This window comes from Chiloscyllium punctatum, chromosome 26, assembly GCF_047496795.1.
Source record: "Chiloscyllium punctatum isolate Juve2018m chromosome 26, sChiPun1.3, whole genome shotgun sequence".
NCBI lineage: Eukaryota > Metazoa > Chordata > Chondrichthyes > Orectolobiformes > Hemiscylliidae > Chiloscyllium > Chiloscyllium punctatum.
The window spans coordinates 22,133,488-22,151,952 of NC_092764.1; the positions used below are offsets into that span (position 1 = coordinate 22,133,488).

General features: G+C 43.6%; 1 protein-coding gene across 1 annotated transcript in view; it reads right to left on the bottom strand.

Moving 5' to 3' along the window:
- klhl36 (kelch-like family member 36) overlaps positions 1–18,125 on the bottom strand; it is a 32,443-nt gene extending 14,318 nt beyond the window's left edge. The window contains exons 1-2 of the mRNA XM_072595933.1: positions 17,993–18,125; positions 14,692–14,771 (exon numbers count right to left, since the gene is read on the bottom strand). Of these exons, the coding sequence (XP_072452034.1) occupies positions 14,692–14,751 (60 nt within the window). The 5' untranslated portion in view covers positions 14,752–14,771; positions 17,993–18,125. The remainder of the gene's footprint in view (positions 1–14,691; positions 14,772–17,992) is intronic.
- Between the last annotated feature and the right edge of the window lie 340 nt (positions 18,126–18,465).

Consider the following 18,465-nt stretch of genomic DNA (forward strand, 5'->3'; position numbering starts at 1 on the left):
AAAATAAAATATTGTTGATGCTGAAGATCTGAAACAAAATCAGAAGACACTGGAAATATGGAAGGTCAAATCTTGTTGAGAGAAACAAGAGTAATGTTACAAGTCAACGACCCTTCATCAAAACTTGAAATATTAGCAACTGGCTAATATCATTTCCATTATTTTCCCCAAAAAACAAATTTGGCAGAAATGAAATGTACTGGAGATGTAATGGAGATATGTATTGACTTAAAATTTGTGAAATTATAACTATTTTTAGTTACATTTATTGTAAGTATAGAATGTTTATAGTTTGGATGGCATTAAAAATAATGAGTTTGTCTTTTATAGATTGAAGTATAGGTTTTTAAGCTGTGGATGCCTGTAACATTGATATAATGTTCAATGGGCTTATCTGATTGGACCACCATAAACTTTGTGAACTTTTAAACAATTGGATGATGAACATTAGGGTGCTAGTCAGCCATTAACAAGCAGATCCAGAAGAACTTCTCAATTCAATTTCAATAGGCAACATTACTTTCTCAATTTGCTTCAGTCCATAATGAATTAGTGGCAGGGGAGGGATAGTGTGCAATCCACTAGGTAGCAGATCCAGGGTAAGACTGTGGAAGGAGAAAGAAGATAATAATGACACTTGGCTTTACTCAGCGTGAATCTTTGAATTCTGCACAACATATTTTGCCAGTAACGGTGGGAAAAATTCTCATTAAACACTGACACGTGGTTCCAGAAATCAAATCTTAACTGATAATAAACTAATAATGTTAATAAATATCATGGAAGTGATTTGCTAAGCAAATCCATGTTACGGAAGGAGTGTATAGTAGCATATCTACACCACTGAGGCTACATTGACAAAAACATAGTAGTCTTCCTGGATTTAACCTGACTCAGGAAACAAGGGAGAAAAATGTATATGACAATTTGCTTTCCCCCTCCTTTTGTAATCCTCTCCATTGGCTTCAGATCAAAAGTATAGTCTTGAGTTAAAACAAAAACAGAAACTGCTGGAGAAACTCCGCAGATCCGGCAGCATCTGTGGAGCGAAAGCAGAATTAATATTTTGGGTCCAGTGGCCCTTCTGTTCTATTTACCGTCATAGAGTCACGGAGATGGGCAGCATGGAAATAGACCCTTCGGTCCAACTCGGCCATGCCGACCAGATATCCCAACCCAATCTAGTCCCACCGCCAGCACCCAGCCCATATCCCTCCAAATCCTTCCTATTCATATACCCATCCAAATACTTCTTAAATGTTGCAATTGTACCAGCCTGCACCATTTCCTCTGGCAGCTCACTCCACACACGTACCACCCTCTACGTGAAAAAGTTGACCCTTAGGTCTCTTTTATACCTTTCCCCTCTCACCCTAAACCTATGCCCTCTAGTTCTGGACTTCCCGACCCCAGGGAAGACTTTGTCTATTTATCCTATCCATGCCCCTCATAATTTTGTAAACCTCTATAAGGTCACCCCTCAGCCTCTGACGCTCCAGGGAAAACAGCCCCAGCCTGTTCAGTCTCTCCCTGTAGCTCAGATCCTCCACACTGGCAACATCCTTGTAACTATTTTCTGAACCCTTTCAAGTTTCACAACATCTTTCCGAAAGGAAGGAGACCAGAATTGCATGCAATATTCCAACAGTGTCCGAACCAATGTCCTGTGCAGCCGCAACATGACCTCCCAACTCCTGTACTCAATACTATGGAAAGCATACCAAACGCATTCTTCACTATCCTATCTACCTGCGATTCCACTTTCAAGGAGCTATGAACCTGCACTCTAAGGTCTGTTTGTTCAGCAACACTACCTAGGACCTTACCATTAAGTGTATAAGTCCTGCTAAGATTTGCTTTCCCAAAATGCAGTACCCTGCATTTATCTGAATTAAACTCCATCTGCCACTTCTCAGCCCATTGGCCCATCTGGTCAAGATCCTGTTGTAATCTGAGGTAACCCTCTTTGCTGTCCATTTCACCTCTAATTTTAGTATCATCTGCAAACTTACTAACTACACCTCTTACACTCACGTCCAAATCATTTATGTAAATGACAAAAAGTAGTGGACCCAGCACCGATCCTTGTGGCATTCCACTGGTCACAGGCCTCCAGTCTGAAAAACAACCCTCCACCACTATCCTCTGTCTTCGACCTCTGAGCCAGTTCTGTATCCAAATGGCTAGTTCTCCCTGTATTCCATGAGATCTAACCTTGCTAATCAGTCTCCCATGGGGAACCTTGTCGAACGCCTTACTGAAGTCCATATAGATCACATCTACTGCTCTGCCCTCATCAGTCTTCTTTGTTACTTCTTCAAAAAACTCAATCAAGTTTGTGAGACATGATTTCCCACACACAAAGCCATGTTGACTATCCCTAATCAGTCCTTGCCTTTCCAAATACATGTACATCCTGTCCCTCAGGATTCCCTCCAACAACTTGCCCACCACCGAAGTTAGGATCACCGGTCTATAGTTCCCTGGCTTGTCTTTACCACCCTTTTTAAACAGTGGCACCACGTTTGCCAACCTTCAGTCGTCCGGCACCTCATCTGTGACTATCGATGATACAAATATCTCAGCAAGAGGCCCAGCAATCACTTCTCTAGCTTCCCACAGAGTTCTCGGGTACACCTGATCATGTCCTGGGGAGTTATCCACTTTTAACCATTTCAAGACATCCAGCACTTCCTCCTCTGTAATCTGGACATTTTGCAAGATGTCACCATCTATTTCCCTACAGTCTATATCTTCCATATCCTTTTCCACAGTAAATACTGATGCAAAATATTCATTTAGTATCTCCCTCATTTTCTGTGGCTCCATACAAAGGCCACCTTGCTGATCTTTGAGGGGCCCTATTCTCTCCCTAGTTACCCTTTTGTCCTTAACATATTTGTAAAAACCCTTTGGATTCTCCTTAATTTTATTTGCCATAGCTATCTCATGTCCCCTTTTTGCCCTCCTGATTTCCCTCTTTAGTATACTCCTACTTCCTTTATACTCTAAGGATTCACTCGATCTATCCTGTCTACACCTGACATGTGCTTCCTTCTTTTTCTTAACCAAACCCTCAATTTTGTTACATTATGTTTCAGTTGGGCCAGATGGACTGTCATTGCATGGAAAATTCTGCGATGCCTATGCAATATAAAAAAAAGGAACTGATGTGTAAAGCCAATATATTGCAATATTGCAAAGATATGAGGCTATTCAGCCCATCATGTTCACATAGTCTCTCTGTCTGTGGACCTGCAGCTTTGTTTCTTTAGCTGTCTATATGATAGGCCCATAAAGGATGGAAAAAACAATTACAGGGAATATTAACACACCCACATCCAGTATCCAGGGCACCTGGGAAAAAAAAAATCAGAAGCACCAAAATGACCTTCAATACCTTCATATTTGAAGCAGGCAGCAACAATCTGAATGCTCCAGAAGCACAGATCTAAAGATCTACCTGCAACATCACCAGTGGCAGAGTGGTGTCAGGAACTACAAAAGTGAAGCAATAATAACAAGCAAAGAACCTGACCATCTAAAAAGAAGCCAGAAATGTACAACATCCACATGAAATGGGAAAATGAATTTTTGTTCACAACTGTAAAAAGTAAGTGGACGTGAGGAATGTCGGATCAGCCACAATCCTATTCAATGGCGGAACAGATTCAAGTGGTTGAATGGCCTTCTCTTCTCGTTTCTCTATGGGACATGAGATAGCTTTGGCAAATAGAGTTAAGGAGAATCCAAAGAATTTTTACAAATACACTAAGGACAAAAGGGTAACGAGGGAGAGAATAGGGCCCCTCAAAGATCAGCAAGGCGGCTTTTGTGTGGAGCCGCTGAAAATGGGGGAAGATTCTAAACAATTATTTTGCATCAGTGTTTACTATGGAAAAGGACATGAATATATACAATATAGGGAAAAAGATGATGACATTTGAAAAATGTCCATATTACAAAGAAGCAAGTACTGGATGTCTTGAAATGCATAGAAGTGGATAAATCCCCAGGACCTAAACTCTGTGGGAAGCTAGGGAAATGATTGCTGGTCCCTTTGCTGAGATATTTGTATCATCGATAGTCACAGGTGAGGTGCCGGAAGACTGGAGGTTGGCAAACGTGGTGCCACTGTTTAAGAACGGTGGTAAAGACAAGCCAGGTAACTATAGACCAAAGAGCCTGACGTTGGTGGTGGGCAAGTTGTTGGGGGAAATCCCGAGGGACAGGATGTACATCTATTTGGAAAGGCAAGGACTGATTAGGAATAGTCCACATGGCTTTGCACATGGGAAAATCATGTCTCACAAACTTGATTGAGTTTTTTGAAAAAGTAACAAACAGGATTGACGAGGGTAGAGCAGTGGGCATGAACCATATGGACTTCAGTAAGGCATTCGACAAGGTTCCTCATGGAAGACTGGTGAGCAAGGTTAGATCTTATGGAATACAGGGAGAACTAGCCAATTGGATACAGAACGGGCTCAAAGTAGAAGATAGACAGTGGTGGTGGATGGCTGTTTTTCACTCTGGAGGCCTGTGACCAGTGGAGTGCCACAAGGATCGGTGCTGGGTCCATAATTTATATAAATGATTTGGATGTGAATATAGAGGTACAATTTGTAAGTTTGCAGATGAAACCAAAATTGGAGGTGTAGTGGACAGTGAAGAAGGTTACCTCAGATTACAACAGGATCTTGATCAGATGGGCCGAGGAGTGGCAGATGGAGTTTAATTTAGGTAAATGCGAGGTGTTGTATTTTGGGAAAGCAAATCTTAGCAGGACTTATACACTTCATGGTAAGGTCCTAGGGAGTGTTGCTGAACAAAGAGACCTTGGAGTGCAGGTTCACAGCTCCTTGAAAATGGAGCTGCATTTAGTTAGGATATTGAAGAAGGTGTTTGGTATGCTTTCCTTTGTTGGTTAGAGTATTGAGTACAGGAGTTGGGAGGTCATGTTGCGACTGTACATGACATTGATTAGGCCACTGTTGGAATATTGTGTGCAATTCTGGTCTCCTTCCTATCACAAGGCTGTTGTGGAAGTTGAAAGGGTGCAGAAAAGATTTACAAGGATGTTGCCAGGGTTGGAGGATTTGAGTTATAGGGAGAGGTTGAATAGGCTGGAGGGCTGTTTTCCCTAGAGCATCAGAGGCTGAAGGGTGACCTGATAGAGGTTTATAAAATCATGAGGAGCGTGGACAGGATAAATAAACAAAGTCGTTTCCCTGGGGTCGGGAGTCCAGAACTACAGGGTATAGGTTTAGGGTGAGACGGGAAAGATGTAACGAGACCTAAGGGGCAACGTTTTCACACAGCTGCCAGAGGAAGTGGTGGAGGCTGGTACAATTCCAACATTTAAAAAGGTATCTGGATGGGTATACGAATAGGAAGGGTTTGGAGGGATATGGGCCGGGTGCTGGCAGGTGGGACTAGATTGGGTTGGGATATCTGAACAGCATGGATGAGTTGGACCGAAGGGTCTGTTTCCGTGCTGTACATCACTATGACTCTGTGATGTTGTGAGTAAAAGGGGAATTTGGAATGGCAACAGGTACAATGCACAATCAATTCAAGGGTAGTTTTCCAATTTTCTGGAAAAACAAAAAAAAAAATCACTCACAGAGAGCGAAATAATTAATGAAGTAATAACTGTGCCACTGACTCTTTATTCAGAGACTTTAAGAACAATCTGGAGCATATCACTTAGTGCTTTCACAGTAGCAATAATAGAATCTTTGAAATATGAATTCAATTAATCCATTGACATGACAAACACAACCCAGCTAATTACTTTTGTGCAAAAAAGGATCATCTCATCCTTTTACTCCTTAAGGAGAGAACAAGGGCAAAGATATCTACAACGAGTTCAAAAGGCACATAAGTGCTTGAGAATGATTCCAGTCAAGAAACAGATCTCCATCACAACTGACTGTACACCAGTCATGTTTGGTTCAAATACAGATTTTGCTGTTTATCGCAGAATTATCCTGATTTCACCCCTCTGTCAATTGTCATTTTATAATTCACCAACAAGCATTAGCAAATAAAATTAATGAATTTTTTAATATGATGCAATGAAAGTTAAGTCAATTCAAGTAAGAGCCCTTCAGCACCTTTTATTTAAATCCTACAGTGAAGTAATTCTCCATGCTGATGTGATATAGTTAAGTCAAGGGAAGGTCCTGCCAACACATTTAGATCCGATGCTCAAAATCATCACATCTTAAAATCAGCTTTGAGCTGTCATATAATGTGATTGCTTGACTTCTGGTTCCTAATGGAATATCAAAGCTGAATTGTGAACTGCAGGTTAAGAGTAGGAACATAACACAGAGTCATTGAGATGCACAGCATGGAAACAGACTCTTTGGTCCAACTCATTCATGCCGATCAAATATCCTGAATTAATCTAGTCCCATTTGCCAGCACTTGGCTCAAATCCCTCTAAACCCTTCCTATTTATATAACCATCTAGATGCCTTTTAAATGTTGTAATTGTACCAGCCTCCACCACCTTCTCTAGCAGTCACTGACCTCTGCACTTGTCTCTCCTTGTCCTTTTTCAAGTGCTGTTGTTTTGATCGTTTTATCTCCAAAGTTCCAAACAGTGCAACAGCTTATGAAACAGTAATTACTGCTCCTGAAATTCGAGGAAATCAGCTCCAACCCAAAATACCTCAAAAAAAAAGCACCTCTTGCAGCCACAATGTTGTTTTCTCCATTCTCCATATTGGATTACCCAGAATCCTTTTGATCAGTCATATCAGACTAAAAATGTTAGCTGTTTCTCTCTCCACAGATGCTGCCAGATCTGTGGAGTTCCTCCAGCATTCTTTTTTACATCAGATTTCCAACATCTACAGTTTTATGCTTTTACTTGACTATTTATTCAATATATTCTTCAGGGTAGGTCCTGGTTGCACCTAAATTCACAAAGTGATTTAGGGCTTAAAAAAAAGGTAAAGACCACAGTTTTAGGAAACTCGTCAGAGATAACAAGAAGGGACAGCAATAAGATGACCATCATCCTGAAGAACCCAATTAGAAATTGGCCATAGACCATCTAGCAAATCTGTGATTGAGAGTTGGCTTACTAACACAGGAAATGCACATTACAGCTTAAGGATATCACTGACCACGCACAGAGTTAATGGCTAACGAGTGCTATTAAGCTGCAACGTTTAACAAAAAGCCCCGCAGCAAGAGAAGAACTCACCAAGGAGACAAGGGGCCAGTTAGCCAAATGTCACAACTTAAGTGTTCCAAATCTGGTTACATTGCCTTTTTAAAAATATCACTCTTTTTAGAGGTCTGAGAGTCTGTGGTGAAGCTATGATGTTACCTAGTATGGTGACGAAACGTCTGAAAACAAACTTTCAAGCTCAGTGGGCTAACTTATAGACTTATCATCTGAACTACAAGTCTTCTCAAAAAGTCTTCTCATTATCACCCTTTTACATTTACTGTGGCAAATTTAATAAATTCCGTGCAACTTGTTAATAAAAACAATTGGCCCAGAGCAGAATCAAAATGTTAAAAGATTAGAAACACTTACATGGCAATGAGTTGAAGGCAAATGTCAGAGATGTCACTTCAGCTCACAACAAAGAGAAGTGGTATGGCTTAGTTGTAAAAATGCATTTTGTGTGATCATCAAATGTACCTCATTTATTAAACTGGAATGAGAGTCAAGTTTAAAGTCATCTTGATCTGTACTGCTCAGTTTTTCTTTAACTAATCAAACTATCAAAAAATTTCTGTGTACATAGAACATTACATCGCAGTACAGGCCCTTCGGCCCTCGATGATGCGCTGAACAGTCATAGCAATCTGAAGCCCATCTAACCTACACTATTCCATGTACATCCATATGCTTGTCCAATGACGACTTAAATGCACTTAAAGTTGGCAAATCTACTATCGTTGCAGGCAAAGCATTCCATACCCTTACTATTCTCTGAGTAAAGAAACTACCTCTGACATCTGTCCTATATCTATCACCCCCTCAATTTAAAGCTATGCCTCCTCTTGCTCGCCATCACCATACTTGGAAAAAGGCTCTCCCTGTACACCCTATCTAACCCTCTGATTATCTTGTATGTCTCTATTAAGTCACCTCTCAACCTTTTTGTCTCCAACGAAAATAGCCTCAAGTCCCTCAGCCTTTCCTCATAAGACCTCCCCCTCCATACCAAGCAACATCCTAGTAAATCTCCTCTGCACCCTTTCCAAAGCTTCCTTCTTATAATGTGGTGACCAGAATTGTACACAATACTCCACACAATACAAGCGCAGCCGCACCAGAGTTTTGTACATCTGAAGCATAACCGCATGGTTCTGGAACTCGATCCCTCTATTAATAAAAGCTAAAACACTGTATGCCTTCTTAACAACCCTGTCAACCTGGGTGGCAACTTTCAAGGATCTGTGTACCTGGACACCGAGATCTCTCTGCTCATCTACACTACCAATAATCTTACCATTAGCCCAATACTTTGCATTCCGGTTACTCCAACCAAAGTGAATCGCCTCACACTTGTCCGCATTAAACTCCATTTGCCACCTCTCAGCCCAGCTCTGCAGCTTATCTATGTCTCTCTGTAACTTACAACATCTTTCGTCACTATCCACAACTCCACCGACCTTAGTGTTGTCTGCAAATTTACTAAACCACCCTTCTACGCCCTCATTCAGGTCATTTATAAAAATGACGAACAGCAGTGGACCCAACACCGACCCTTGTGGTAAACCACTAGTAACTGGTCTCCAGGATGAAAATTTCCCATCAACCACCACCCTCTGTCTTCTTTCAGCAAGCCAATTACTGATCTCTGCAACTGCTATATCTCCCACAATCTCATTCCTCCGCATTTTGTACAATAGCCTACTGTGGGGAACCTTAATGAATGCCTTGCTGAAATCCATATACACCACATCAACTGGTTTACTCTCATCTACCTGTTTGGTCACCTTCTCAAAGAACTCAATAAGATTGTGAGGCACGACCTACCCTTCTCAAAATCGTGCTGACTATCCCTAATCAAATTATTATTTTCTAGATGATTATAAATCCTATCTCTTCTAACCTTTTCCAACACTTTACCAACAACTGACATAAGGCTCACTGGTCTATAATTACCAGGGTTGTCACTACTCCCCTTCTTGAACAGGGGAACCACATTTGCTATCCTCCAGTCTTCTGGCACTATTCCTATCGACAATGACGATTTAAAGATCAATGTCAAAGGCTCAGCAATCTCGTCCCTGGCTTCCCAGAGGATCCTAGGATAAATCCCATCCGGCCCAGGGGACTTATCTATTTTAACAAATCACACTATGCTCTATACAATATTACCTAAAACCAATTTCATTGTTGATGGTTGGTACTTTATACCACACAGTACTAGTGTTGTACTATGCTGATCTGGGCATTTCCACTTTATAAACTGTATGTCTCCATTCATAGCCTTTGCTGCTCTTTCGACTGGCAACCCCAGGATCCACATCCTTTATGCTCAGTGTTTGGATGTAGAATCACAGAATGCTTACAACAGAGGAGGTGGCCATTCAGCTCATGTCGGACCTCTGAAGGAGCAATTCACCTTGTGCCACTCCCTGCCTTTTCTCCATGACACTGCACAATTGTTTCTCCTCAGATAATCATCTAATTCTTAGCTTTGCCCTTTGATGTGAAGGACAGTGCTTGTCACTGGCCATTCGGGTGTTTCCTTTCTTCCTGGTGGTGGAAATTTGAATAAAGATTCTTGCACCTTGTGTCTCACACCTGCACACACACACCATGGGTGCTGGGGAAAAAGATAAGCACTACCGCAGTTAGGCGGGAGTGTGGGGGTAAAAAAAAAGAAAAAAAAAGAATCTGCCTTCACCACACTCAGGCAATGCATTCCAGATACCAATTCTCTATTAGTGTAAAAAGGTTTCTTTGTCATGTCACCCACTGCTTCTGCCCATAACCTGAATGCATGACCTTTAAATCTGAATTCTTGTGAACAGTTCCCCCTCCATCTACTCAGTCTAGAAACCCCTCCAGTAGAAAGGGAGGACTGCAGATGTTGGATATCAGAGTCGAAAGCGGGGTGCTGGAAAAGCACAGCAGGGCAGGCAGCATCCAAGGAGCATGAGAATCGACGTTTCAGTCATAAGCACTTCATCAGGAACGAGGCTTGTGGGCCAGGGAGCTGCGAGATAAATGGGAGGTGGATGGGGGAGGGAGGTAGCTGAGAATGTGATAGGTAGATGAAGGGGAGGGAAGAAGGTGACAGATGGGAAAGGTGATGGACAGGTCAGGAGGGCAGTGGCGAGTTGGAGGCTTGGGGCTGGAATATGGGAGGGGGGGTGGAGGTGGAGATGAGGAAACTGTTGAAATCCACATCGATCATGTGCAATTCCCAAGGCGGAATATGAGGCGTCCTTCCTCCAGGCATCAGATGGTAAGGGTTTGGCGATGCAGGTGGGCCAGGACTTGCATGTCCCTGATGGAGTGGGAGGGACAGTTGAAGTGTTCAGCCACGCGGTGGTTGGGTTGGTTGGTGCAGGTGTCCCAGAGATATTCTGTGAAATGATCCGCAAGTAGGTGTCTTGTCTCTCCGATGTAGAGGAGACCACATCGCGTGCAACGAATACAATAAATGACATTGGTGGAGGTACAGGTAAATTTCTGTCAGATGTGGAAGGATCCTTTGGGGCCTTGGACAGAAGTGAGGGGAGTGGCGTGGGTGCTGGTTTTGCACTTCCTGTAGTGGCAGGGGAAGGTGCGGGAGTAGGGTGTGGCTGGTGGGGGGCATGATGAAGGGCTTTTGCCCAAAACATTGATTTTCCTGATCCTAATATGCTGCCTGATCTGCTGTGCTTTACCAGCACCACACTCTCAACTCTAATCTCCAGAATCTGCAGTACTCACTTGCGCCTGGTGGGGCACATGGACTTGACGAGGGAGTTGCGGAGGGAATGATTTCTCTGGAATGCTGATAGGGGTAAGGAGGAAAATATATCTCTGGTGGTGGGGCCCATTTGTAGGTGGCGGAAGTGGCAGAGGATGATCTAACATATGGAGTAGAGTGGTGCTGGAAAAGCACAGCAGGTCAGGCAGCATCCGAGGAGCAGGAAAATCAACGTTTCGGGCAAAAGCCCTTCCTCAGGAATACAGACAGAGTGCCTGAAGGGTGGAGAGATAAATGAGAGGAGGGTGGGGGTGGGGAGAAAGTAGCATAGAGTACAATAGGTGAGAGGGGGTGGGGATGAAGGTGATAGGTCAGGGAGGAGGGTGGAGTGGATAGGTGGAAAAGAAGATAGGCAGGTAGGATAGGTCATGGGGACAGTGCTGAGCTGGAAGTTTGGAACTGGGGTGAGGTGGGGGAAGGGGGAAATGAGGAAACTGGTAAAGTTCATATTGATGCCCTGGAGTTGAAGTGTTCTGAGGCGGAAGATGAGGCGTTCTTCCTCCAGGCGTCGGGTGGTGAGGGAGTGGAGGTGAAGGAGGCCTAGGACCTCCATGTCCTCGGCAGAGTGGGAGTTGAAATCTTGGGCCACAGGGTGGTGTGGTTGATTGGTGCAGGTGTCCCAGAGATGTTCCCTAAAGCGCTCTGCTAGGAGGCGTCCAGTCTCCCTAATGTAGAGGAGACCACATCGGGAGCAACGGATACAATAAATGTTATTGGTGGATGTGCAGGTAAAACCTTGATGGATGTGGAAGGCTCCGTTAGGGCCTTGTATGGAGGTGAGGGAGGAGGTGTGGGCGCAGGTTTTGCAATATCTGCAGTGGCAGGGGAAGATGCCATGACAGGAGGGTGGGTTGTTGGGGGGCGTGGACCTGACAAGGTAGTCATGGAGGGAACGGTCTTTGTGGAAGGCGAAAATGGGTTGGGAGGGAAATATATATCTGGTGGTGGGGTCCGTTTGGAGGTGGCAAAAATGTCGTTGGATGATTTGGTTTACGCGAAGGTTGGTAAGGTGGAAGGTGAGCACCGGGCGGTTCTGTCCTTGTTACGGCTGGAGGGATGGGGTCTGAGGGCGGAGGTGCGGGATGTGGACAAGATGCGTTGGAGGTCATCTTTAACCACTTGGGAAGGGAAATTGCGGTCTCTAAAGAAGGAGGCCATCTGGTGTGTTCTGTGGTGGAACTGGTCATCCTGGGAGCAGATACGGCGGAGGCGGAGGAATTGGGAATACGGGATGGCACTGTGTTATATGCAGATGTTGGTGGGGTGGAAGGTGAGGACCAGGGAGTTTTTGTCCTTGTTGCGTTGGGAGGGGTGGGATTCCAGGGCTGTGGTGCAGGAAGTGGAGGAGATGGAAGGCAGTGTCAACCACGTGGGAAGGGAAATTGAGATCTTGGAAGGAGGATGTCTGGGATTTTCTAAGGTGGAATCGGTCATCCTGGGAACAGATGTGGCAAAGGAAATGGGAATAAGCGATAGCGTTTTTACAGGAGGTAGGATGGGAGGAGGTGTAGTCTGGGTAGCTAAGAGAGTCGGTAGGCTTGTAGTAGATGTCCGTGGTTAGTCGGTTGCCAGAGAGGTCCAGGAACGAGAGGCAGGTTGCCAAGATGGTCAGGTGAATTTGAAGTTGGAGTGAAAGGGGTTTGTGAAGTTGATGAACTGTTCAACTTCTTTGTGGGAGCACGAGGTAACGCCAATACAGTCATCAATGTAGCGGAGGAACAGGTGGATGGTGGTGCCAGTGTAACTGCGGAAGATTAACTGCTCCATGAGCCCAACAAAGAGGCAGGCATAGCTGGGTCCCATGCGGGTGCCCATGGCTACCCCTTTGGTTTGGAAGAAGAGGGAGGATTGGAAGGAGAAGTTGTTGAGGGTAAGGACCAGTTCAGCCAGGCGGATGAGGGTGTCAGTGGAAGGGTTCTTGTTGGGACGGCGTGAGAGGAAGAAACTGAGTGCTTGGAGGCCTTCATCGTGGCGGATCAGGGACTGGATGTCCATGGTGAAGATGAGGCGGAGGCCGGGGAAACAAACATCCTGGAGGTGGTCAAGGTCGTGGGTAGTGTCGCAAATATAAACTGCCCCTCTGCCCCCACTTTTGAAAAGCCCTAACAAATCTCAGGGCAACCTTTTCCCCAAGGAAAACAGTTTCTGTTTTGCCAATCTCAAAAATAAACGACTGGTATTTTCATGACTTCAGGATGCCACTAAGTTTACCACGGCTAGTGAAGTACTTTTCAGTTGTAGTCATTGTTAATTAATTTCCAAATTTACTTTGAACAGAGCAGAATACAACTTTTGCAGTTTATATTTTAAAATTGTGACTTTCACGATGCTTGAACTGGCAAAGTTGATTGAGGCCCGTGTACAGTACATTCCAGTTTGCTGTGTGACTGCTTACATCTTAGAAGGAACATTGACTACTATTGTACCATAGGAAACACACAAGCGTTTTACTGGGTAAAGTGACTGAATGCTAGTTAAACTGAATGCTACTTAACGACCTGTTCAACAAAAGTGCACCTGCCATTAGAAAATACATCACCCACAGACCACCATCAGTGAGAATAAGCAACAGCAACTTCTCCACGACAATTTTCAACACCAGTGCCCCGCAAGACTGCATACTCAGCCCTTTACTGTACTCCCTGTTCGCTCAGGACTGTGGGGCCATTTTCATCTGAACTCCATCTACAATTTGCTGACACCACCATCGTAGGTTGGATATCAAACAATGAAGAGACAGAATACAGGAAGGAGATAGAGTGCTTGGTCGCATGGTGTAAAGATAACAATCACTCCCCAAATGTCAGCCAAACTAAACAGCTAATCGTCAACTTCAAGAATCAAGGAGGGTGATATGCCCCTATCTCCATTAACGGAGCCAAGATGGAGGTGGTTGGGTGTGTCAAGTTCCTAGTGACAATTACCAACAATCTGTCCTGGACCATCCATGTTGATGTCATGCTCAAGAAGGCACAGCACTACTTCTTCCTCAGGAGACTAAGGAAATTCAACAGGTCCATAAGAACCCTCACCAACTTTTACAAATGCACCATAGAAAGCATTCTATCTGGATACATCACGGCTTGGTATGGCAGCTGCTCTGCCCAGGACCATAAGAAATTACGAAGAGTTCTGAATACAGCCCAGTCCATCATGCAAGCCAACCTTCCATTTGCTGACTCCAGCTGCCTCGGACAGCCAGCCATCATCATCACAAACTCCTCCCACCCTAAGTATAATCTCTTCCAAACTTTTCTGTCAGGCAAAATATACAAAAGCTTAAATACACGTACCAACAGGTTCAAGAACAGCTTCTTCCCTGCTGTTATGAAACTTCTGAATAGACCTCTCAAACTTCAAATTTAATGTTGACCTTGCTTTCTGTGCACCTTCTTTGCACCGTACTCTTATATGACTCACTTTGTTCAATCCCCCCATAAAATTTGTATGGTATGATCTGCCTGTACTGCACGCAAAACAAAACGTTTCACTGTATCTAAGTATATGTGACAATAATATATCAAATAAAGTCAAACCCATGATTCTGCGGAGGAAGCCTCAATAAGCCTTGTTAAGTAAGCAAAATAACTATAAAACGTTTCTTATGAATTGCTGAAGCTGTATAGGTGAGTAATCATTTCAATGTGTATTATGTTGTGCAATTCTCTCATTAAATGCTAACAATATCAGATGCAGATTTTCAAGAATTTGAGACGACACTGACCTTTGATGATTCGCTGATCTTGTGTGGACGAGAGACTCTTGACTGTTTTGTCCCCTCCATTGCAACTTTCCTGATAACACCTATCCAAAAAAAACATTAATTGATCAGTTTTTCTTAATATAAGTTTTGCTGGGTGGGACATGCTGCTTTCAAACAAAATACTGCACAAGACTTTTTATCACATTCCTTTCAGCCATCTGCTGGCCACTCCAGTAAATTCACCAATTAAGCCTCTTCATTCATTAATACAGGTTGATGGAACATATCTCCCTGGCCATCAAATCCTGACTTCTCGCCCAGAAGCAGTACGACATGACTCCTTAAATCAATCAAATCTTCACTTACCAAAATTGCCTAATCTTTATGGAATCAATAATTCCAGTAAGATACTCAACTTTTCCTTTTTGTTAGCGGGTAGGAGTGGCTGGTATACATAAAAGAACTAGGCATCAAAATAAATTTCAGAAGAATATGGGAGGGAGTGTAAAAGGGATCAATGTTAATTTTTGTAGTGTTGATGGATGAAAAATCCAAAGTCTTCTTGGAAATTTATGTGGAAACTTCTGCTCCATCACAGTGCAGATAAGGCCTTTGTTTCACATCACAAGAAACAACATTGAGGGTTAATCTGCCAACAATCAGTATCACATGGTTGTGTCAGCCTGGATGACATGCCTTAGTCTCTAGACTGGGGCTTTAACAAATAAGATTGAGACTCAACAAGCGAACTTAATCAGACAAGTAAAGTCCAGCAAAGGCAAGTAAATCATTATAGAATTAGAAAAGAAATTTGAAATACCAGTTATTTAATGAAAGAATGAGGCCACAGAATTCCACTATTGAAAATAAAATAATGTTTATGATTCTATGAGGAAAACAAAGTAATACCATCCTGGCTAACACTTATCCGCTAAAATCTAGAATCAACACAAGTCAAACATGAATAAACAAATTGTGGTCAATTATAAATGAACTGCACATTAAACACCTGGTACAAAGGTACATCTTGTGATTTAGCTTGACCATCCACTCAGCACATATGACAATCTCAGTCACAAAGTCCTTCAAAAGTCTGCCTTCCTCACAAAGACTTCCAGCTAATTATTTTCTGGGATGTAGCCCGATCCCCAGCTTCAACAGAACTATATGTGCACATTTGTCTATCCTAAACTTCTGCATCGAGCCTCTCATCTTCAGCCTGTCTGAAATGTACTACTAGGTTCATTTGAGCTCTGATGGCTTGAAGTCCTTTTGTATGGTTTCAACTAGTTTCAGTCTCCCATAAGTTTGTAAATTAATTTCAGTCTTAATTTCCTTACAAATCTTTTCAATTAGCACCTGTTTGAAAAGAAAAACACAGGATTTGAAAGCAGGAATCCCATTACAACTGGAATAATGTCTGGCTAACTGCATCCCAGAATAGTGGAAACGGATGGAGAATAATGTATGAAGAACAGAACAGCACATAAACAGACGCTTTGGCTCACCAAAACTGCGCTGACACATAACGTCTTTCTAAACAAGAAACCTTCTGTCTCTACGTGGTCCGTATACCAGTATTCCGTGCCTATTCACATATCTGTCAACATATCTCTAAAATGTTGCTATTATATCTGCCTCCACCACCTCCTCTGGCAACTATTTCCAGGCACTTACCATTCTGTGTTAAAAAAAAACTTTGCCTTTCACATCTCCTTTAAATTTCTCCTTTTACTTAAACCTACATCCCCTCATAAATGACTATCCATGCCTCTCAATTTTGTAAACATCTATCAGGTCACTCCCTTAAGTGAAAAAGTGTGTCCAATCTCTTCTCATAGCTAATAACCATCAAACCAGGCAGCTTACTGGTAAACGGTTTCTACACCCTCTCCAAAGCCTCCACATCCTTCTGGTGGTGCAGCAACCAGAACTATAAGCAGTATTACAAAATGTAGTCTAACTAAAGTTCTGTGCAGCTGCAACATGACTTGCGAATTCTTGTATTCTATGCTCCGATCACTGAAGAAAGTAAGGGCTGGAGATCAGAGTTGAGAGTGTGGTGCTGGAAGGGCTTATAGAGTCATTGAGATGTACAGCACAGAAACAGACCCCTTCGGTTCAATTCGGCCATGCCGACTAGATATTCCAACCCAATCTAGTCCCACCTGCCAGCACCCGGCCCATATCCCTCCAAACCCTTCCTATTCATATACCCATCCAGATGCCTCTTAAATGTTGCAATTGTACTAGCCTCCACCACTTCCTCTGGCAGCTCATTCCATATACGTACCACTCTCTGCATGAAAACGTTGCCCCTTAGGTCTCTTTTATATCTTTCCCCCTCACCCTAAACCTATGCCCTCTAGTTCTGGACTCCCCAACCCCAGGGAAGAGACTTTGTCTATTTATCCAATCCATGCCCCTCATGATTTTATAAAACTCTATAAAGTCACCCCTCAGCCTCGGACGCTCCAGGGAAAACAAAGCCAGCCTATTCAACCTCTCCCTATAGCTCAAATTCTCCAACCATGGCAACATCATTGTAAATCTTTTCTGCACCCTTTCAAGTTTCATAACATCATTTAGATAGGAAGGAGAACAGATTTGTACGCAATATTCCAAAAGTGGCCTAACCAAAGTCTTGGACAGCCACAACATGACCTCCCAACTCCTGTACTCAATACTCTGACCAATAAAGGCTTCAATATCAATTCTCCTGCTCCTCGGATGTTGCCTGACCTGCTGTGCTTTTCCAGCACTACGTTCTTGGCTCTGATCACTGGAGGCAAGTATGCTACATGCCTTCCAGTTGATGGGTTGCATTTTGACTGGGTGAACCGATGAGGCATTAAAGAATTGGCGGATGAGTTTCTGGAGAGCTATACCTTTGGTTTTCTAGAGCAGTGTGTTGAAGAGTGACGAGAAGACAGGTTATTTTAGGCCTAGTATTATGCAATTAAAAAGGGCTAATTGTAAAACAGCCTTCAGGAATGAGAGACCACAACATATTTGGGGGGGGGGGGGAGGAGAGAAAGGATGATGGGGTGAGATGAGGAGGATCATTGAGGGTGCAGATTGTGAGAGATGGGGTGCGGGTGGGAGGGGGCTGAAGATGGGGAGGATCATTGGGGGTGTAGATTGTGACAGATGGGGAGCATTGTGTGTCTCTGGGGGGGGAAATGAGGACCAGGGGGAGGGTGGATTCCCAAGCACTAGCATCTGCGCATGCGCTTACTGGCCCACGGCAGCGTCCATCGCAAACACGGTCCAAAATAAAATAGCAAAATGGGGCAAATAAAAACACATGTTCAATCATTACCGGCCTGAATTGACTGATTGTCTCTCCGAGAGTTCGCTCACTCTCACAGCCACCTGGCCATTCTCGGCGAACGGCATCTCTTCAATTACCCGTCACCGTCAGCCCGGCGCGGAAGGCCGCGCACGTCAATTCAATGGCGTTTGCAACAGACCAATAGGAGAGCGGGCCTGGTGGACAACTCGCCAATCAGACAACGACTAATCCCAGTGGAGTCCCGCCTACCACTGCCTCCGCAACCCTTACAGCTGTAACCACGCCCACCTGAAATCACGTGGTGTTTGCCTTCCCCCTGAGCCAGGTGAACGCAGGTTCAAGTGCCACCTGTTCCAAGGGGTTTAACAACATCAGGGTAATTGGAAAATTACAAAAATATCATAATTTTTAGAAAAAGCATTGGGATGTTTGCAGGAAAACAAGGAAGGGGGGTGATAATAAATAAAGTTAAAAACTTGGAAAATAAAGCAGGAATGGCC